This window comes from Setaria viridis, chromosome 5, assembly GCF_005286985.2.
Source record: "Setaria viridis chromosome 5, Setaria_viridis_v4.0, whole genome shotgun sequence".
Lineage (NCBI taxonomy): Eukaryota > Viridiplantae > Streptophyta > Magnoliopsida > Poales > Poaceae > Setaria > Setaria viridis.
The window spans coordinates 690,670-712,590 of NC_048267.2; the positions used below are offsets into that span (position 1 = coordinate 690,670).

The following is a 21,921-nucleotide window of genomic DNA, read 5'->3' on the forward strand; positions in this document are numbered from 1 at the left end:
CAGCAGTACATGCAATGGCCATGGAGGACCAAGCATGCATGCCTCCAAGGCTACAACTCAAATGAATCTGCAGCCATTCTGTGGTGCAAATTAAACGAAATGGGATTGATAAAGCCAAAATGTTGCACGTCTCCAAAAAGAATATGTGCGGGAGCGGGACAGAGCTCCTGCCGGTCGTTCAAACTTCAAACAAAATATCGTGTCATGGCGCCGCTTTCATGCAAACAAACAAGGCTGGAATGAAATGCATGACAGCAGATGAGCACGATCAAGTTATGCATAACTACAAACCTATTCAATTGGTAAGTTCAAATCACCATTCATAGCTGTTGTTATATTGTTCACATCACACATGTGACTAGAGATTTTAGAACATATTTATAGGTGTAACTGTAACATTACTCAAAAAGGGACAAAAAATAGCAAAATAAAATTCAACACCTAAAAGTTTCCTCTTCTCTCCTTGATCTTCATCCTTTGTTATGTAGTATCATCCTTGGCTAGCTACACCAATCTTCTCCATCACTGCAAAGGCGAAGAGCTATTGGGGCGAGACGATGAGGCGATTGGGAGGCAGTAACTCAGGTGAAAAGTTAATGGACATGGGATATGTGGAGGACTGAAGGAGGTTAGGCACAACAGAGAAGCTTATCAGCATTAATGAGCATCAATGAGTCAGATGCAGTGGCAAAGCTAGAAATTCAAATTTACCTTGTTAGGGGATCAATAGTATTAGAATTTTCAAAATTTAGCCAATTTGTTTTTAATGGAAATTTGCATGTCTTCTTTCTTTCTTCCTTTTTTTTGTTTTTTTTTGGGAGGGGGGGGGGGGGGTGCTTGGCCCCTATGCGCATCTATCCTGCAACAGTACTATGATCAAGCAACCAAAATCAATCAAGCTCTGGCCTGTTTATTAGTTCTTATTACTACCAAAAACCACAAATCCAAATACATGGTGATCTTTATATTACTGAGGAGACCGTGGCTTAGCAACCAAATTCAGCGTCGTCTTAAGCCGCACCGATAGCCCATTCAGCTCGTCCATCTCCAGCTTCGACGGCCCACCGGCCGGCAGCTCCCAGTCGAAGTGGTACAGCAGGCTCGCCAATGCGAGCTCCATGGCTGGCACGGCGAACCCGACCCCAGGACACCCTCTCCTCCCGGCGCCAAACGGCACGAACCTGAAGTCCTGCCCAAGCAGATAGTCCGTCGTCAGGTCGTCGCCGGCGAACCGCTCCGGCACGAACTCCTCGGGGAGCTCCCATGCCGCCGGGTCCCGTGCGATGGCCCAGGCGTTGATGATGACCCGGGTGCGCGCTGGAACGTGGTAGCCGAGCAGCTCGGTGTCCTCCATTGTCTCCCGGGGCAGGAGGAGCGGCAACGGCGTGCGCAGCCGGAACGTCTCCTTGATCACGCACTTGAGGTAGCGGAGCTTCGGCAGGTGGTCCTCCGTGACGCTGTCGCCGCCGCCGACGGCCCCGCGGATCTCGTCTTGGACCTTGCGCATCTCTTGGGGGTGGTTGATGAGCTCCGCCATGGCCCAGACCAACGTGGTGTAGGTCGTGTCCGTGGCGGCGGCGAACATGTCCTGGACATTCATGCGTTTAACAAATAAAAGATCGATGCATCAATGCATCATGCGTGATGTTACATGCAGTTCATCCTCATCAATCAAATAATTAAAGTACTCTAGCAGTTCATGAGAACGTGTGCGTACGAGGATAATGGCCTTGATGGCTACGTTGTCAAACATGACTCCCCCTCCTCCGGCGTTCTTCTCTGCCTCCTCGTTCACGTCCAGCATCACGTCGACGAAGTCCCGGTGGCCGTCGTCCTCCCAGCGGCCGTCACGGCGCTTCTGGCGGTGTTCGGCGATGACTCGCTCGAGCAAGGCGTCCATCCGCGCGGACGTACGCGCCGCCCTGGCGTCGAGCCCCATGAGCGTGTCGACCCACGCCAGCCACGGCACGAAGTCCCCGATGGTGACCGTCCCGAGCAGCCCCTCGAAGTCGGCGAACAGCTCGGTGAGCTCCTCGCCGCCGTCGTGCTGCCCGAAGCTCTGTTCGTCGCCGAACGCGGCGCGGGAGATGATGCCGTTGGTGTAGGAGATGATGAGCGCGGTGACGTTGACGGCATCACCGCCCGGCGAGGCGCGGCGGCGGACGCGGTCGACCATGGCGGCGGCCTCCTGCTCCCTGGCGTGGCGGAAGGACTGGACGCGGCGGTGGCTGAGGAGGTGGAGCACGCAGACGCGGCGCGCCTGGCGCCAGTGCTCGCCGTAGGGGACGAAGGCCATGTCGCGGCCGTAGACGAGGCGCTCGGCCATGCGCACCCTCGGGCGGCTTGCGAACGCCAGGTCGCGGGTCTTCATGATCTCCTGCGCCGCGGCCGCCGAGGAGGCCACGACGGTGGGCACGCGGCCGAGGCGCAGGAGCATGACCGGGCCGTGGGAGGCCGCCATGGTCTGGAGCTTGCGGTGGGGCAGGGGGCCGAGGAGTGGCAGGTGGCCGAGGAGGGGAAGCCCCCGCGGCGACGGAGGCAGACGGCACCAGCCATCGGAAGGCTTCCTGTTCCTGGTGGCGAAGAAGAGGAGGGAGAGCAGAGCAGCGAGCAACACCACAGCAAACGGTGAGACGTCCATGTTTGCACTGCGCCTGCGCTCTGGAACTCTGGTATCGTGTCGTCGTCCAACGAGAGCCAAGGTAACTAATAAGGTCTTTTGTCCAATAAGATGCGCAACTCTCCCGCGTATTTAAAAAAATAAGATTCTTTATGTGTGAAGATGGTAGAGTGATACGTGAACGTCGAAGACCAGTGTGAGGACAGGTGGTCCACGTTGCGGATTATTGGGTAAGGCTGTGGCCATTTTCAGCACATGAACAGTGCACCGTTTTATTTGATGGTAACGACGGGGAAAACAAATTTTCGTATGTACCTTCAAATCCAACTCCGTGCATACCTGCTTCCCCATTCCCGTCATTTTCAATCACATTATACATGGAAAGAGTGAAAAATCAAAGGAGTGAAAAAATAGGGATGGTTCATGGTTGAGATTGGCGAGATGAAACTCGTGCACAGGATTGGATTTGGAACCGTTATGGTCAGTTTTCTTTTAACCTGGACGACAGTGTCCGGTAATCTGGGGTCTGCTGGAATGCTAGCGGCGGCAAAGTGTTTTTCAACTTCCTTACCGGAGACGCTGAGAAATTGTGTACTACTCCCTTCGTTTAAATTGCAGGTCATTTTGATTTTTTAAATTTGCTATGCACTTAGATATTTATGATATGTCTAGATGCATAATAGTATTTATGATTTTAGAAAAATTAAAACAACTTACAATTTCGAACGGAGAACGAGGGATTTGGAACGGAGGAAGTACGAAGACCGTTGCATGAGCGTGACCCATCCCGATCCAGAGAACTGACAAATACACAATAATCGCACAAAACTCCACGTATACGGATAAGAAGCACACGTTTTCCATGATACAACGTCATCGCAATTGGCAAGGCATGCTAGAAAGCAGCCACATCTAGACAAAGGTTTGGCTCCACAGTCAGAATGGGCATGGTACTCCAGTAGAGAAACCATCAGATTCTTTTTTCATTTACAATACAACACTAGCAAAAGCATCAGTCCTTGGATTGGATACATACATGCATGCACCTCAACAATCAAAAGCATTACAACACTAGAATAACGTACTCCAAACCTACAATCATCTAGCGCCGATACAACAAGGAAGCAGCTGCAGTTACGGTTACCAATGAATGTTTTCTGCATCCACATAAGGGAGTCAACAATAAGCACCCGTATGTAGACTATCCAACAGATAGCAGCCTTGCAAACTAATAAATGTATATATATGGGGGCACACAACCGATCAACGACAACAAACCCTATAGAACCAAACCAATCAACCGAGGAAATCAGCTTTCCATATCTTCTAGCATTCGCAGCCTGACGAACGTTGTTGCCTTCCAGCACCCCCAACGTCAATTGTATCAGGAAGATACCTACACAAGTCAGCAAAAGATCGATCAAGTTACACTACAGTGGCTGCATCTGCCTGTATGAATATTTCCTTCATAGCTTGTATCCGTATTACTGTTCACACTTACATGTCTTCTTCTGGCTCATTCTTGATAGCATTCCTCGCTATACACTCAAAAGCAGCTTCCACATTGAAGCCTTCTTTAGCTGACGTCTCGAAATAGGGGATATTCCCCTTAGAAGCACACCATGCTTTAGCCTTTTTCTCGGAAACCTGAAAATCAAATAAAATTAATGACAGTACAGAATAAATTCAGTGGAAGCAGCAGCGAGTAGCAACTAGTGATGAGAATACTCACTGTGCGGCTATTACCGCCGTCGACATCAATCTTGTTCCCAAGTACAACAAATGGGAAATTCTCTGGATCAGATGGGCTAGCCTGCATTACGAACAATGAGTCAAATTTTTACAACACAAACTGCAATACACTTAGGTCACCAATAAGCTGGTTACTTACTTGAAGTAGGAATTCTTCACGCCAGTTGTTGAGCTTTTCAAATGATTTGGTGACATTGACATCATATACAAGAACACAGCAGTCAGCTCCCCGATAAAATGCTACACCAAGACTCTGAAACCGCTCCTGTCCTGCCGTATCCCATATCTAAGCTTCAGCAAAACAAATGTGTGGTAAGATAAATGCCAAGGAGCTATTGTTATGTTAAAATACATAGGAGAGCTGCTAATTTCATCACATTGAGAAGGGAATTTACAGGGACAGGTACAATTCAAAAGAAAAATAAAATGCAGAATCAGTTTTACAAGCAGTCATGATATGCCAACATTGCCATAACTAAATTTACAATTCATGATGTAACAATATATCAAGCAAGTCGGCTGGAATAAAATCAGGCAAACGTGAGCCCCAACTGAACCACACTTTCTGTTTACTAAACTATATGACGCTGAAAACTAAACTGCTGGCTTAAGGATATAGGTAATAAGCAAAAAGATTAAGAAACGGTATTCTTAATTTGAACATGGGGGTAATGATAAGTCCTAAATCATGGATATAAATAGGCAATGTCATTTCTCACTTCAGATATATTTTTTTTAGAAAAGGAACACATTGTATTGATATTGACCTAAAATGTTTGACATAGCAAATGCTTGTCAAAATTCAAAATAACATGACAAATAGATAGCAGGCAGCACCATCCATTATGACTTTATGGGCCAGACAAATATAAATTATCTTGGCCAAAGTCAGTAAACAATCCATGAAGTCTGCATGATGGGACATATACAGGAATTATGAAAGGAACATGTTTTTAAGGAGTGGGGACACTGTTAGGTAGCAACCAAATTCAAGAGGCAGACATATAAATATGTGAAAAACAAACAGAAGATGGCATATGGCAATTAGTAAAACTACATCTCCCAAAAGTCTTGACAGAGAACTATGAGGCACAGCTGTGTGTTATCCAGGTTAGCTGATTAGGTGATGATTGATATCCCAAACAGAGACTTCACAATGAATCAACATATATATGCACACAATGCTGTAACTCAAGCATTAGGTATATATGATCCAGCACTGATTTCACTTCAGTTTTCAGCTGGCATCGCATATTTCACTGAGAACTCACATCAGTGAAGCAATGTCTTTGCAAGCAAGCAGCCTAATCTGGAGTTACATGGAAGTAACTTCTTACACAGTGATACCGTAGTACTCGATGTGTTTCACAAGAGGAGATACATCATGAAGTGTGAACTTTAACCAACACGACACGGTCTGCTTTTAGATTTGCTCTAGAAACATCGTTATATGATATAACTAGATGTTGACAGAAGCACCTTTCCCTTCTGTGACATTTTTCCCCAACCACTTAAAATCACTCAGTGTCTCCAATAAGCCACGCCATGGAATAGTTGAGGAGTGCTAGACGCTAACAAAAGTCAATGAATGTTACTGTAAGGCATGTAGCAGCCTTCTCAAACTGTTATGAGCAAACGAAGCTGGTAGTTGTTTCAAACTTTTCCCGGATCATGAACATGCTCATCTAGAGCACATGACTGCATTGACAGATGCATCTAGCCCAATTCCAGTCCTAGATTCCTGGATCCCAGATACCTCCAAGGCCCCAACAGATTGAAGAGAGAGCTAAACGCGGGACGAAGCAAGCAGACCTGCAATGTGAAGAGGCGGTCGTCGATCTGGACCTCCTTGGTGAGGAAATCGGCGCCGATGGTGGCCTTGTACTGGTTGCTGAACCTTTTGTTGACGTACCTGCGCGCGCACAGAGAAACCAATCACCCCCAATTCGACAGTCGCCACGAGAGAACCTCGAAATCGCTTCCCTCGATACAGGAAAAGGGAAAGGACGAATCGGGCGAGGTAGACTTACTGGTTCATCAGCGAGGTCTTGCCGACCCTGTCAGGAGGCGCAAGCGCAGGAGGGGATCAGAAAACGGCGCAAAAAAAAGGCCAACGAAATTGAGAAGAAGTGGCGCACCCGCTGTCGCCGAGGATGATGACCTTGAGGAGCATTCGCCTGCGCGTCGCCATGGGCGCGGGCGGATCTGGGGGAGCGGGGGGACGGGTCGGACCGCGCGGTGACAGCGACGAGGGGTCAGCGTCTCAGCGAGGGGAGGAAGAGGAAGAGCCGGGGACCCGAGGCGGATGGAGTTTTGGGCGATCCGCGTCGGGATTGGTGCGCTGCTGTTGCCTGTTGGATTTTCTCCCGAGGAGTTTTGTTTCTCCGTCACCGGTTGGTTCCGCGTTTGGTCTCTTCTGCTCAAACAACACTCGCTAATTTTGCTGCTGGAGTATTTTGTTGTGTGTTTCAGTTTGGATTTAGCTGGAGCAAACCGCTGCAGTTGCAACCTCCAGGTGCACCCAGAAAACAATTTTCAGCAGCTTTGTTCATAATCAGTGGAGTCATGAATATAATTATACAGGATATATACCTCATGAACATTCTCAGTCGCGGCGAAATCGCAGAGAAACAGCGAACCAATTCTACCCCAAAAAAGGGGGGGAAAAAAGAAGCTACCTCAACCAAACAATCATCGATTCGTCGCGAACAGGTCAGCAGATTATGTCGATTCGATCAGCTAGGCTGGGCCGGTGGATTTACAAATGCGCGGTGGTTGACAGTCGAGACCGTCCAAAAGACCAATATTCTCAGGAAGCCTGGCTCTGGCTGTCTCCAGCGCTGCCGCCGTCTTTCCTCACGCTCCCCGCCACCTCCGTTTCCTGCGTCGTCGTCTGGTGCCCGTCGCCGCTCGACGCCGACGGGTTCCGCCCGTACTCGCTCGTCGGCGTCTCCTGGCTGCCGCTCTGGACGCCGCTGCCACCCAACGCCATCTTCCGGAACTTCTTCAGGTCCTCCTTGTACTGGTTTGTGTCGTAGTCCGAGGCCGAGCTGCTGTATGATCCCATGAACCGGCTGTGCCCGGGCCGGACGCCTTCGTTCAGATCGTCCAGAGATACGTCGCCTTCCAAGGCCCGGACAACCTGCATCAATCGTCGGATAGCAACAAATGATTTCTTCTTAGATTGCATGAATCAGATATTAGTTGAACCAAAACTGCATGAATCAGATAATAATAGCAGAGTATACAGATGCAACAAATATCATGCTGAAAACCTGAAATACTGTTGACGACTCTTATATTGTCACTGAACAACTGATGAACTAGAATAAGTATATGGTCTGCCTCTAAGAGCAATTTTTACAATTGACTGAAGATTTTTGCTACGAGCTAAGCACGATACCAGGGCAATGAATTTGCAGAGACGACAGCAAGGAAATATACAAGAAAGTAGTTCACTTGTATACCTGGCCCATTCGTGGCCGCCGCCGTGAAGAATGACGCACGCATGCAGCTGCACAGGCTATCATCCTCGCCATCTCATTATCATTATACTCACTTCCCAGCCGGGGATCCACTAAAGCATCATGATTGCCATCCTCGAATGCTTTTGTCATTAAAGGCCTTGCCTGCAAGGTGGAAAAAAGGAGATATTTCAAGCGGTATATCAATAAAGTCGAAGAAATGAACGTGTGTTTAGAGAGGAGATACAAGGGATTCATTATCTACAGTTTACATGATGATGGACAGCCTGAGAAGAATAGTTACAAAAAAAGGCATATGCAACTACTAAAATAGGAAATCCATGGGACCCAATCAAAAAGTGACAAAGGACACCATTTTATCCCAGATAAATACTAGGAAGTAATGTATAGTTTGTGTGAAGATAAAGCATGCAGCTATTAATTGCAGACCTCGAAAATGAGGGTACCATAGTCACAGGATTAATTACAGCAAAATATTCTCAGGAAAAAGACCCTTTTTTAGGATAAGTGAAAGTACAGTAAGAAATTAGTTGACCCTGTTAGCCACAGTCCTGTGGGTACAAAATTCAAACTAGTTTTGGTGCACAACATACCCAGTCAACCAAGTTGTCGTCCATAGGCGCTTGTCTCGAACTTACAGGACGCCGCCCAGTTATTAGCTCAAGAAGCATTACTCCAAAAGAAAAGACATCTGATTTCTCAGTGAGCTTCCCAGAAGCAGCATACTCAGGTGCTAGATACCTATGAGGAGTAAGAGATTTAACATGGCAATTTGATACAGTACATACTGAATGTCTAGTGTACATAGATAACCCTGATGGGATTTTCTATTTAGAAACAATAAGATAGATTAATATTGCACCATAAGATTGAACATACCCAAATGTGCCCATTACTCTGGTTGAAACATGGGTGTTAGTATCAGAAGTGAATTTTGCAAGTCCAAAATCTGCCACCTGCAAAGAAAAGGTACTTAACAAAATGACACTTGCACATCTGTTTGTGCTAGTAGGTTTGTAGGTTTATATCAACTATTTAATGATGATTGGTAATACTTGTACATCTGCCTGTCACAATTATGTCATCTGAATGTACTCATATCAACTAGACACAAAAGGTTAGCCTAATTCAATAATTGTATAGTAGTTTATCATCTAGTGCCATTCAAGGAACAATGACAGGCCCATGGAGGAAGTATGTTGATCGTTAGAAAAAAAGGGAAGTAGAGAAAGTATAGGATACCTTAGCCTCAAATCTTAGATCAAGAAGAATATTTGAGGCCTTTATGTCACGATGAATGATCTTAGGGTGGCCTGTAAGTGAAAGCAGAAATAAAATCAGTACAGAATAGCTACTTGCCCATCTGTAAGTGAAAAATAAAGCTGGCAGCATAACGAGTAGCTAGGGCTGTGATCTCACAGTCTTCATGAAGATACGCCAATCCCTTCGCAGAACCCAGAGCAATTTTTAGCCTTGTCGGCCAATCCAAGGTTGGCCGACCTCTTCCTGAAACAGAGGTGAAAACACTAAGCAGATGCACGAGGAGCATAAACCAAAAGGGTGTAGCAGATGATGGTATTCATGACAGGTGCACCCAAGCAAAATGTTCAGGGTTTATATGAAAAGTGGTAGAGAAACTATCGGGATCAGAAAACATTTTACTACTTTAGCACGAGCTCAGCCATTGCATTGAATGTGATGTTGTCTTTTCTAATACTCTTGACAATTTTGACAAAGTGAATGAAAATAACATATAATTCAAACTGAAGAAAGGAGTAGCATTAAAGCTAATAGCTTCCGGATAACGGGTTTGTTTGTGGCTGCTGCTATGCATTGACGAAACCCGATCCAATATACACGAGAGGCAGGCCGCTATAGTCCACTTCAAAAAAATCAAATTTCCTATTGTACTCAATTATTCTGAGCAAGCAAAAACATATCCCTAGTATACTTCTTTGGTTGCTTTGGTGAATTGAGACAACGAAAAAACTATTTTTAACCATTTCTGTATACATGTACCTTGATTTCACAGGCTTTCCTTTGCAAATCATCTGAACTTTTACTAGGCTATTTTAGTGTATGATGATACAGGTATTAGCTAGGATACCTGTGGCTGCTAAATATGGAAATACTTTCTTAGTTGCCTTTATATGTATTACACAAAGCATTTTGATTTAGAGGAAGTAATAACAGTGCAGATACAGGAAGAGAACATACCATGTAAGTGGAATTCCAATGTATTGTTCGGAACAAACTCATAGACAAGCAACCTGTTGACTCCAGAAATGCAATAACCGACCAAAGATACAAGATGCTTGTGATGTACTCTGCTGATAATCTCAACCTCTGCCTGGAATTCACGCTCTCCCTGGCCACTTCCATCTCTTAACTGCTTAACGGCAACCTCTGTGCCATTTGGTAGCACTCCTTTGTGAACAAACCCAAAACCACCTTGTCCGAGCAGATTAGCATCAGAAAACCCATTGGTTGCCGCCACCAGCTGCTCGTAAGTAAATGTGCTTCTTGAGAAGGTAAAGGCAGTGCCAGGTGACAGTGGAGGGCGGTTGTCACCACCTGAGTGATTTGAAGCGGAACCACTGCTATGCACGTTAAGCGGAGGAGGTGGAGGTATCTTGACCACATGATCAGGTGGTGGTGGAGGGGCATTATGCTGCCAATTTTGGTACTGATCCCCTGAAGCACAGAAATAATTCAATTAAAGATAGTCGTGACTTCATATGAGATCATGGACAAAGGATTTCCGCATGAATTTCCCAATGCAGAATCAAATGAAGAAGAAACCGTCGTGAAAGGTTAAAAATGGCCCCAAAGCCCCCAAATTATGGTTAACATTTTACATGATGTTGAAAGTATCGGCTCCAGCTAGTCTTGATTATAATTGTAGATCATTCAGTGTGCTATCAATTTTTTTTGCTGTCAAAATCCACACTCTTGGTTATGCAGAAGACAGACGAAGATCCACATCACCACTTATTCCATACTAAACTTAGCCCCATGAAGAACACGTGAGACCTGTCACCCACATTCTTGAACGCAACAATTCCTCAACAAAATAAAAGTGGTTCAATATTTTCGTCACATGACAGACATGCCGCAACGAGAATCCATCTATCTCGTGCGCACAAAAACCTCGAGAGCAACGAAACGACGACTATGCATCAAAACCCACAAAACACATACATTTGCCAGAACACAGCAGAATTATAGGTGACGACGACGTGACATGGTCAGTACTCAGTAGTGGTGGTATGGGAATGAAAGCACGGGACACCTGTTTGTGAAGGTGATTGAAGGTGGCATGGCATCTGACCTTTGTGCGGCGGCGGTGGAGGCGGCGGCGGCGGGTGGCCGTAGTAGTGCAGGTGGTGCGGCGGCGGCGGAGGCGGCGGGTGGTGGTGGTGGCGCCGCTTCTTCTTGTTCCTGAACAGGCAGACGCAGAGCAGGCTGCCGAGCAGCAGCACGGCGAGGCCGCCGACCGCGATCCCCACGACGACGGGCGTGGAGAGCGCCGAGCTGGAGGGCGGCGAACTGGAGGCCGTGGCGGGGGGCGGCGTCGCCCTGGTGCCGCTGGGCGTGGGGATGCCGGGCGCTGTCGGGGTGAAGGACGCGGGGGGCGTCCCGGGCGGCGCCGGAGACGGGGTGGTGGAGGGCGTCGCGGGCGCATCCGGTGGCGCTGTGGAGGGCGTCGCGGGTGTAGGCGTGGACGGGGGCGCCCGGGCCGGAGGCGACGGGGGGGAGGGGGTGTTGGACGGCGGCGGCGCGGCGGTGGGCGGCGCCGGCGGCGGGGCCGTGGCCGTGCCGTTGGCTGGAGGGGAGTTCGACGGCGGCGGCGACGACATCGCTGCCGCCGCTCCGGGCTCGGCCTGGCCTGTCACTCGCGCGCGTGGTGCCTTTCCTTGCAGCGCACTAGTAGAGTAGAGCGTAGAGTAGGAGCATAGCAGGTTGCCTAGAGGTGGTGCTCTGCTTTTGGGTGGTGGTGGTGGTGGTGGTGGGAAGGGGAATTGGGAACGGGAGGCCTACCGCCTACGCCTGCCAGGGAGGGAATGCGACCCGCGGGAGCTTTTGGGTGGCGGGCGCCGGCGGGGCGGTGGGAGAGGGCAGTGGAGTCTAGCGGTGGTGCGGGGGGGGGGGAGGCCGGGGAGCCGGACGCGAGCGACGTGACGGCGAATAATTAAAGCGCGAGGAATCGGAGGGGGAGTTGCGGTTGGATTGCGTGGGATCGCGAGCCACCAACGGGAGGAAACGGGGAACACGGCGAGCGGCCGCGACCGACCGCGCGGCGGGTACGCTCGCTGCGCTGGTGTTCACGCGGGCCGGCCTATCCGGCGCGACCCGATGACCCCTTGGGGTCAGAGGTGGAGTTGGTGAAGCCGTGAGGAAGGGAGCCAGCGGCGGCGGGGCCCGGAGGCAGTGGCTCGGCTCCGGCGGCTTTCCTCGCACGGCGTCGCGGCGTGATTATTTTGGCGACGGTGACGCGGGTGGCGGGGACGTTACCCGCCGGACCGGGCCCGCCTCGTCAGCGACCGGTGATGAGGTGACGGTCCCTGCTTGTCCCCTGATTCCCCGCGTCGTGTGAATCAAGACGCTCGCCGGCGAAGAAGATGTGCTGCCGGCGACCGTGGCAGTCCACAGGCCCTGCATGTTCGGAGGGTGACGCGCCCGCCGTGCAGTGCAGGTGGTAGGAGCTCCTAGGGTTTATTATTTGCTTCCTTTTCTTCTGCTCCTAGATCTTTGTGGTTGCTACTAGGGTTTTTATATGTGGCGCGGCTCCATTGATTGGTCCATCGCTAGCTCCTGCATTGCTGTCAAGGGTCCTGCTCAAGCTGAATTGAAGCCGATCGATGCATCAGCTGCAAATGCAAGCAAAGCCCTATTCGTGTTGGCTGCCGGCACGCACGCGTTGCTGCACCGGCAACCGGTTGCAATTCGTGGCCGCGCTTCGTTGCATGCCTTGCAAGCGATTGACAAACGCCGCGCGGCGGCTGATCGATCCTCACAGAAAGGAAAGAAAAGGGAATTGATTGAAGGAAAACGCTGGCTTCTTATAAGTTGGGCTCTCGTACGGCCTGCTGATAGATCCTCACGGAAACAAAGAAAGAAAAGAAGAGCTGAGTTCTGGTGATTAGGACTTGGCTGCCTGTGCCGGCCCCCCACGGCCACATGCCGATGCGATCGAGCGACTCGGCATGCAGCCGCCAACCCCACCTATCCGATCACGCGGCGGCCAAGCCAACAAAGGCTAGCCTTTTTCGCTACCAGCGATATGCATGAATGACCTCTCGATCGGTTCCTTTCGTTTAATTTTGAGTAAATTCCATCGATGCCACTAAAATTTTATAGCGCTTCCTTCAATACTATTGGAATTCTTAGCTTCCCCACACTGCTATTGTTTCAAATTCCTTTGCCCTTGATTGCCATTCCCGTCCATTGCTGTTAAGTTTTCCTCACTGACTAGATGGACCCACGCTCGGAAGAGCCACTTTCATTATGCTGCACAATACCAACCTTGCCCCTTGTCCAATGACGATATGGAGCAATCCAGGAGCTGGTGGTGGCTGCTCCTCTTGGGCTGGCTCCAGTCACCGTTGCCGGAGCAGACCGACGAGGTGGTCACCGCCGCCGTCCTCGCGGCCGCTGTTGCACGCGAGAAGAAGGTGAAGTTCATGACGCCCTCACCGGCGCTCGGCGGGGCCTGCTTGGCCGCGGCCTCCGACGGCGCGGCGCGGGAGGCCGGGACGGCCGCGCCGTGGTGGGAGGAGGCGGGCGGCGCGCTGGCGGGGAGCCCCGGGTACTCGGACAGCAGGCCGCCGCAGTACTCCGGGGGCAGCGGCGCCGGCGCCATCGCCATCGTCGACAACGACGGGACAATGTAGCCACGGCACGGCGTCGTCGTGGACGGGGAGGCCGGCGTCGTGCGTCCCGAGCGACACGGAGGTCAGGCCGCCACCGGTGGCGTGGCGCTTGAGCTCGTGGGTCCTGCTGTTGCCGCCGGCACTGCAGGTGAATGGCTGGAACGGCGGCGGTTGTCAGCTCGTCGCCTGACCCGGTCCTGCAGGTGAGAGAATCACACAGCCACACATGCATCATCAGCACCGGCCGGCTCGAATCGAAGAAGAACTCGCGTAGTCGCGTGGCAGGAACTGACATCCGAGCGCCGTGCGGCGACAGGTGAAGCAGGATGTTGCGCACGCTGCTGCTGGTACTGTGCCTTGGCGCGGGCGAGCAGAGGGAGAGGATAGGGAGTCGGAGGTCAGAGAGTAGCTAGCACGAACTGTTGCTTATGTGCGTGATATGGAGGAAGGGAGGAAGAAGAGAGGTGGGCGAGCAGTTAAGGAAGAGCGACACGCCACCTACTGCAGCAGCAGTTATTATAAGAGTAAAATTATCATTTCACTCGTGAGGGAAGTGAAATGTTATCTAGTGGCACTGAAGGAAAGCTAAGAATTTCAATGGCACTGAGGGAAGCGCTGTAAATTCTAGTGGCATTGAGGGAATTCACTCTTTAATTTTCTATGCGATGCCCTTCTCTCATCTCAACCATCGGCACATTTCTCACCTGTCACTTTCGTTGATCGCAGCAGCAGCAGCTAGAATATATTTGGGATCATACAACCCTTTCAGAACTTAACCCGTGCTAGCTAGTATATCCATGCATATCCTCTTTGATAACGTACTGAACTGAAGGCCTGTTAAGGTAGCATCGCTTGCTGTTTGCATCGCCTTTCTTGGGCAGCTTCAGCAGCTTTCGATTCTCGCGTTAGTATGTCCATGCGTGTCTGTCATGTTGTTGCGTGATGAAAACGACGCAGCATGCACGCGCATCAACTGAGGACAGGCACGACGTTTATATTCCCCGGATGATATTTTTGCGCTGCTGCAGGCTCCTCACAGCACTAACTAACGATGGCCACTCCGTTCCTCTGTCTGAACCTCACTATAAAAAGATGGAACCCTTCGTTCCAACTTGCAGCAGATGTGGACCGAACGATCCAGTTCAATCTTGGGAACACTCACACGCTGCTGGTGCTCGCTGTTGTTGGTCGCCTGGGAAACGGTTTGGATCATCGACCTAACGCTTAGCAGCCAGTGCTCAGGATAACGACTAGTCCTGCCTCTTTCTTCTTCTTGTCTGAATAAACTAGTGGCATACTGTATGTACTAGGAGCACATTATAGCCAAATTGAAGCTCAGAAGACCTTTTATCAAAATAATGCAATGGTGCATATAGAGTAGCTCTGCTACGTGTTTTTTTTCTAAGAGAAAACAAAATGGCGGTAGGTACTACTGTTTAGTGAGCTAGCTGCAATCACGGCCCAATCCTACAAGTATCTAAATCACCGCCGAAAGGCCGGTGGCAGAGTCAACTCTTTTGTGTAGCTGGATGTCGAAATCGAACGCAAGCTCCCCCGGCTCATGCGATTTCTTTGGATTCTCCGTAGGTGTGGCCGTCTGAATTGCGCGAAATTTGTATGCCCAATGGCTTGTGTAGTTGAGTGCTATGTGTTTATCAAGTTAGAACTTTGCTGAGACAATCTGAATACGTGTGGAGCAGGATTATTACTCCAGCGTGGTTTCAGTTGGAGATTTAGAAGGTTAGCAGGTTTGCTGACCTATCATGTGGAATGGGGCAGATTGGGGAAGTTGGAGTATGCAGGAAAGTACTAGGAAGGTTCCAAACTTGCAACCTCCAAGGGTTGGAACTTGAGAGCTAGTGCTCAGGGAAAGGAAAGAATTGACACCCAACTTCAAAGTGCCTGCCCTTATCAGCACTTTGAAAGAAGATCCCGTTTCTCCTTTTTCCTTTTGGGAGAGTTGCCAGGACATGCATACATCGCACACCAACTAATGCAGCATGCCACCCGTACTGCTACAACTACACAGTTACCGGATATTTCTGCAAGATTTCTATAAACATTGTTATTACTCGGTATAGTATCCATCCCTGCAGCTGTAAACTGCAGCTCTGCTTTATCAACGCAGAAATCAGTGTGCAAAAGTCCAAGTCACTACAAGCTTGCCTTTATAAGCTCTTCTTGTAGTTCTCATGGCAATCTAAAAGATGACATGGATACACATCTGACATCTCATGCTTCAGAGTTCTGACCCATCACTGACCAAACACATCTCCGCAATAACACCCAAGGTTTCGTCTGATGCAAAACCAATAGATGAACCACATACATGGTGCAGGCTACTTCCCTTGCTATATAGGAGTATAGTTTAGGTTTTAAGGGAACAAGCGGCGATCAGAAAGTTACAATAGTTATCATAACTAAAAGCATGTACACCAGGTAAAAACTTTTATGAACTCTGTTCGTGCTTAGTTAACTTCCCATACGTGTTCTTAAAAGTCAATAATCACATACTAGCTTACAGAAGTGGGAATGCCCACAAAACAAATTCTATTTACCCTTTTTCTGAGCACATGGTTAGCCAAGCCTTAAATGTTGAGAGGAAGCAGCTGCTGATCTCCCTTGCACCTATCTACATTTGTGGGTTTATCTTCTTCCCATTCATAGTGTTGTGTCATACGCCTTTTGATAATAGAATGCCTTTGGTGAAAACAAATGGAGTATCTAGTTTGGCAGCTCTGGTGATCATGTGCCTGGAAGAGGTCCACCTGAGCTGGAAAGAATTATGAATGCACAGACCACGGAGAGCGAGAATACGGAAACCCATGTGTTTTCTGTGTACATCTCCATGGCATCAGTGAAAGAGAAGCGTGCTCGACTTTCAGCCCAGTTGCGAATTCTATCAGCTTCGGCTGCATACACTGCTCGTCCCTGTAATGGATAAATGATTGATCATAAAACTCAGAGCATGATAGCAGCAAAAAAAAAAAACTTGATTGCTTGACCAATATCTCGTTATCTCCTAATGCACACATGCACAATTAGAAGCGTGTATCAAGTATACCATGGAAGGACACACCAGGTAATCACTGTAAAGTTCAGAAGGTACAAGAAGGCAAGCAGCTATCATTTTCCTTAGACGGCGTGTGGCTATAACACAACTAAAAAAATATTCAGAGTTTTTAAATTAACTACAATGTTATTCTATGTTTTCATTTCATGCAGAATATAATATAATTTGCAAACTTCAATTACGATATTCCTCAAATTGTAATTGCACATTTCAGTTCTAAACTGAATATACCCAAGTGAGGAAAACAGCCCTGTCAGCGCATCATTGTTGCCATGAATCCTAAAATGGCATACTGGACAAGGACAATATTCTGATTGGTGCATTTGCCTTTCCAAACTGGGCATTTTTCTTAAACGTCTTTATGGTCTGGCTCACCGAACAGGTTGTCATTGAAGGAACAATGTTTAATGCAGTACATAATATGACCCCGACCCCCACCCACCCACCCACACTTTGATATGTGCAAGACTTTTCTTTTCTATTTTAGAAAACAAAGGAGTGTTGGAGAGGTGGGTCGTGGGTATCGTTCATTAAGAGAAATAGGACGGATACATAATGTAGAGTTTATGCGGCTGAAAAATACTCCCAGATTCAGCAAAAGAGAATAAAAGACATCCAATCTATAACATGTGAAAATTGTTGGCAATGGCCAGATTCAGCAAAAGAGAATAAAAGACATCCAATCTACAACCAGAAAGAGCTGAAGGCAAAAAAATAATGTAAACCCAATGGAAAGAATGGTTAGCCATTCTTTGTTTACACATTTAGCTCAGTTGAAGAACTCAAGGTTCTATCTTTAGAAATGCTATGTAGCATAAAAACTAAATGTTCTGAGTTCCAATATTCCAGATATATATAGCAGGTGAACAATAGAAAAATCAACAATTCAATCTCAGCCTTTACAGAATTTTTTGGTAGTTCTACATAAAAGCTAAAGTAGAACAATTGACACATTGAACTAGCTAAATCTAAGTATATATTAAGTATAAGATAAGTAGATCTGTGTACCTCGTCATCAAACCATCGGCCCCGTCGAACCCATGCAGTAACCAAGGCAAGCAAGATCCTTGGTGGTGTCAAGTAGTTGATTGCCTTTCCACTTCCTTTTACAACTCTCATCCTTGGAACTAATGTCCTAGCTACTGTTTCTGGAAGCTCACATATTAAATTGAACATCTGTTTATTTCTCAGGGATGAACCACTGCAAAGAAATGGGCTATCAGTAAAGAAGAGGAAACATGATTCCGACACAACAATTAAGAGGGTCGATCAGATCATATTTGAAGAGTGCGGGAGATAAATAACACACATTTTACATATCTGGACAAGTAGTAACTAATAAGGTCATGTTTGATGTTTCTGTTATTGCAGTTATGTATTATGAATGTCATAAGCCATATCATGACAACTATATGTGAGTAATAAAAATTTGTAAGTATGGAGAGGTTACCTTAGAAGAAGGTCGGTAAGGACCATACCAGGAGAGGCAGTGTGCACTCCAACTTTTGATCTTCTGCTTTCCTTCAGAAGTGATGCTTGGAACTGCCTCAGTCCACATTTAGTTGAACCATAGCTACAAATTTGGGTTCAGCATCAGATTTAGCTTCAGCACACAAGGAATTCCAATGCAATACACTCAAGTTTTAGCTAATAAGAAAAAAAAAAGATCACAACATTTGTACAGTACAAGTTATCCGAAGCAATGTGGTATTAGAAAACTAAGGTACTCGTTTCCAAAAAAAAAGAAAAGAAAGAAAAGGTGCTTACACAGCTGTCAGTGGTGTACTTGATCCTCCAGAACCTGCTCCATCCATGTTGAATATATGGCCTCCCTTCTCTTGGTATTGCATGACATTCATAGCTTCTCTGGTGCACAGCAATGATCCAACTAGGTTTGTCGATACAATCTGTAACAACATGAAATAGATCAGAACAAACTAAAAGTACGGAAATAAGATATCATGGTTATAACATGTCCTCTGATCAATGATACATGCATAAACATCATAGTAGAAGGCAACATAATACAACAATAAACAAACCTGAGTAATGTCATCATCAGAAAAAGTTACCAGTGGCCTAAATCCTTTATTCGTGCCAGCATTATTTATCTGTACATAAGATTGAAGAAGAATCAGTAAATATGTATTGTTCATTGATGTAACCATAGGACCATACAGGAAAATATCAAAATATAGAAGTGGGCACCATAAAATTTATCTTACTGGCATCCTATAAAATGTGTGTTTCACAACTGATGTAAAGAATGTAAACTTAATAGTCAGGCATAATCCAGCTTTGAACTAGCTATTCAGTTAATAAATACAAACGGTAGGCCAAATAATATACAGATTAAGATACTAAACTGTAAAGAATTACCTACCCAGATGTCAACTGAGCCAAGCTCATTAATAGCAAAATTCACTAACTTCTTCACATCTTCAGGTTTACAGACATCACAAGCTGTACCAACAACCTTGGCATTTGATAAAATTTTCCTTTCTTTCTTTTTGGCAACTGATAAGCCCTCCTGAATGTTCTCTTCAAGTTCTTTGATAGTCTGAAGAACTGATTCAGGACTGCCTTCACAAAAAAGAAAATATTTAAAACTAAGACAAAGCATAAAACACCATAAGAAATATGTATATGGAAATTTATAGAACTAGACCAAAGTTTGAGCACCATGCCCATGAAAATCACCTCCGTGAAGTAATCACAACATGGTCTCCAGAAAGAAGAAACTCCCGAGCAATTGCTTTTCCTAACCCTCTTGTGCTAGAAAGTTGAAAAAACAATGTCAATGCTAATCGCCAAGTAGAAAACAACAATATGAAACCACCTATCTAATGGATACAACTGGTGCAACTGCTAAAACTTGGAAAGTACAACAAAATTGCTTTCTTCCTAGTTTGTAGCTAGAAGAAAATTCATTAGCTTCGACACGTTACTGTTTCTGAGAGACAATTTGTTATTTAGAGTATGCTGCCCAATACTTTCCGAAAAAAAAGAAAATGTTTACGAGGCAAGTCAAGAGACAAATGAAAATGAACCTGTTGCATATCACTTACTGGAGAAATATTTTAAAAGGCATATTGAATGGAAGGATGAAAATAAGCTACCTTCCCGTTATGACGACATTACGAGGTCCAGCTTTGCAGTGTTCCTCTAGGACACTATTTGCACCTATCATTGTACCAATAATCACCCCACCAAGCCAGCTATACCAAATTAGTTCATTCATTTGGCTGTCTCCACCTAAAGAGAGAGAAAAAACAGTATGAGTGAATGGAACTCCTAATGAAAAGTAAAGTACAAAGCAAAGGCAATGCAATACAAGTGTCTGACAAACCTGATAGCTGAAATCCAACCCCAAGTACAACACCACTGCCCATCATAGTGATAACATATTTGCCTAGGTGTGTAGCAACCTGAAATGGTGAACGAAATAAGCGCACATAGAAGGCATCATGAAACATAATGTGATTCTTATTGCTGATATACAACATGACTCGTGATCAATAGGGTCCATTGCAAGCCTGAATCATACGAATGGATTCTGGACAGTTAGACACAAAACGAAATGTAGCCACTCTGGCAGTAGCAACATCTAGCAAACCACTGGTTGCTCATGCTGCCACAATTTGATACCGCAAAGGCACTTTGGTTTGAATCAGCAAACACTGGTCATTCCTAGTACTCCTACATGGTTATTAGACTATTCTAATTTCTAACCAGTGCACCTTGCAGTTGCAGAACATATCTGGAAGGAAGGAAAGAAGGATATGGAGATTGGTGTAGAAATTTATCTCCAATATAGGCTTGTGCCTTGTTGGGAAGAACACTAATCTGCAAAGGGACGCCCCCCACATGTGCAATCGCACCGTAGGCCCTTCAAGTGCAAAATTTTTTGTTGCTATGGAGTATGGAGCCTCTACGGGACTTTAAGCATGCGTCCCTGCATTTACAACGAGCTGATTAGTGTGTTGGATTGGAGAATCAGATTCGATCATTCGATCCCTCCATCATCTCCATGATCAGGTAGTAATTAGGATACGGACCAGATTCTAGCTCACGTTTAGCACCTGACTGAAGGGGATGGATTCTCCATTTCTCCTACGGGAAGGAGACGGTCGCGGTCACAGGGAAGCGAACTTTGCCACGGGCATTTAGCTAACCGATCATTCATCGGATATTCAGAGCACCAAACAAACGCCAAAAGCTAACAGTACTGCGGGCGCAAGGGTTCGCAAACGGAGCTCGGTGCACGGTGCTCACCGAGAAGAAGATCTCCTCCGCCTTCTCGACGGCGCGCTGGTACTCTCCCCCATACACCTCGGCCGCGGCCGACCGGGAGCCCGCGAGCCCCTGGATCGCGGCCTTGAGCTTGTACAGCGGCCCCTTCCTGCGCTTCCGCGCCTCGTTCGGCGACGACGACGACGACGCGGACGGGTCGTCGCGGTCCCCGCCGTCCGCCTCCTGCTTGAACGCGCGGCACCGCAGGAGGGACGGGCGGTGGGAGGAGGTGGAGGGCAGCTCGGCCGCCGAGCGGCGGAGGCTGCCGTGGACGGAGAGGTGGGCGGCGGCCGCCATGGCGAGGTGGATAAGGATTCGGCGATCTCACCTCGTCTGCTCACACACTCGTGTCGTGTGTTTGTTGCGTGTGCTCCTCACCTTTTTGCTTGGGGCTGCTTGGCGTCCTTGTGTCCCATGATTTTTGGAGGGGCGTGTGCCCTGCACTTTAACAGTGAATAAATAATCGGAGCATTCTTCCAGATAGGTCCCTGAAATATTGTAAGATTACGCCAGGCCAGTGTTTTTTTTTCAAGGACAAAGAAAAAGAACAGATTATGCTCAAGAGTCAAGACAATGTGCAATTTTTCAGCAGAACAGTTGTTATGAAAATTACAGGTGCCAAACACCTCGTTGGGCCAGCCGCAAACGAACATATTGGTAGCCATGGAGGTGTGAGGTAGGACACCGTGAAAGCTAGCCACTCGAGCTAGAGGCGGAACTTGATCCAAAATTCAGCAGGAGTTGGATCAATAAAACGGAGCACTGAACATTAACAAAAAAGTACCAATCAACGGGGATTTACGTTAGGAGGGGACCATGGCCCCC

At 47.4% G+C, this 21,921-nt stretch overlaps 4 protein-coding genes across 5 annotated transcripts; all 4 read right to left on the minus strand.

Annotated features, from left to right (window-relative positions):
- Positions 1-890: 890 nt before the first annotated feature.
- LOC117855934 (cytochrome P450 71A1) lies at positions 891-2,731 on the minus strand. The gene is made up of 2 exons (XM_034738333.2): positions 1,718-2,731; positions 891-1,588 (listed from the first exon to the last, which is right to left on the minus strand). The coding sequence occupies exons 1-2, from the start codon at positions 2,639-2,641 to the stop codon at positions 968-970; spliced, it is 1,545 nt and encodes a 514-aa protein (XP_034594224.1). The 5' UTR covers positions 2,642-2,731; the 3' UTR covers positions 891-967.
- Positions 2,732-3,562: 831 nt separating this feature from the next.
- On the minus strand, positions 3,563-6,805 carry LOC117855935 (ras-related protein Rab7). The gene is made up of 7 exons (XM_034738334.2): positions 6,511-6,805; positions 6,403-6,429; positions 6,185-6,284; positions 4,512-4,658; positions 4,353-4,433; positions 4,122-4,267; positions 3,563-4,016 (listed from the first exon to the last, which is right to left on the minus strand). Exons 1-7 carry the CDS (start codon positions 6,561-6,563, stop codon positions 3,947-3,949), a joined length of 624 nt encoding a protein of 207 aa, XP_034594225.1. The 5' UTR covers positions 6,564-6,805; the 3' UTR covers positions 3,563-3,946.
- Positions 6,806-6,888: 83 nt separating this feature from the next.
- LOC117855932 (proline-rich receptor-like protein kinase PERK15) lies at positions 6,889-12,017 on the minus strand. Its single transcript, XM_034738331.2, has 8 exons — positions 11,189-12,017; positions 10,075-10,551; positions 9,277-9,363; positions 9,100-9,170; positions 8,737-8,813; positions 8,451-8,598; positions 7,840-8,001; positions 6,889-7,514 (listed from the first exon to the last, which is right to left on the minus strand). Exons 1-8 carry the CDS (start codon positions 11,715-11,717, stop codon positions 7,182-7,184), a joined length of 1,884 nt encoding a protein of 627 aa, XP_034594222.1. The 5' UTR covers positions 11,718-12,017; the 3' UTR covers positions 6,889-7,181.
- Positions 12,018-16,122: 4,105 nt separating this feature from the next.
- On the minus strand, positions 16,123-21,519 carry LOC117857330 (probable chlorophyll(ide) b reductase NYC1, chloroplastic). 2 transcript variants are annotated; one of them, XM_034739949.2, is made up of 10 exons: positions 21,079-21,519; positions 20,153-20,231; positions 19,923-20,058; positions 19,504-19,578; positions 19,187-19,382; positions 18,846-18,914; positions 18,571-18,710; positions 18,254-18,376; positions 17,812-18,004; positions 16,123-16,661 (listed from the first exon to the last, which is right to left on the minus strand). In XM_034739949.2, exons 1-10 carry the CDS (start codon positions 21,391-21,393, stop codon positions 16,476-16,478), a joined length of 1,512 nt encoding a protein of 503 aa, XP_034595840.1. In that variant the 5' UTR covers positions 21,394-21,519; the 3' UTR covers positions 16,123-16,475. The 2 variants fall into 2 exon arrangements, with proteins under 2 accessions (XP_034595840.1, XP_034595841.1); XM_034739950.1 differs by lacking the exon at positions 21,079-21,519 and adding an exon at positions 20,544-20,576.
- Between the last annotated feature and the right edge of the window lie 402 nt (positions 21,520-21,921).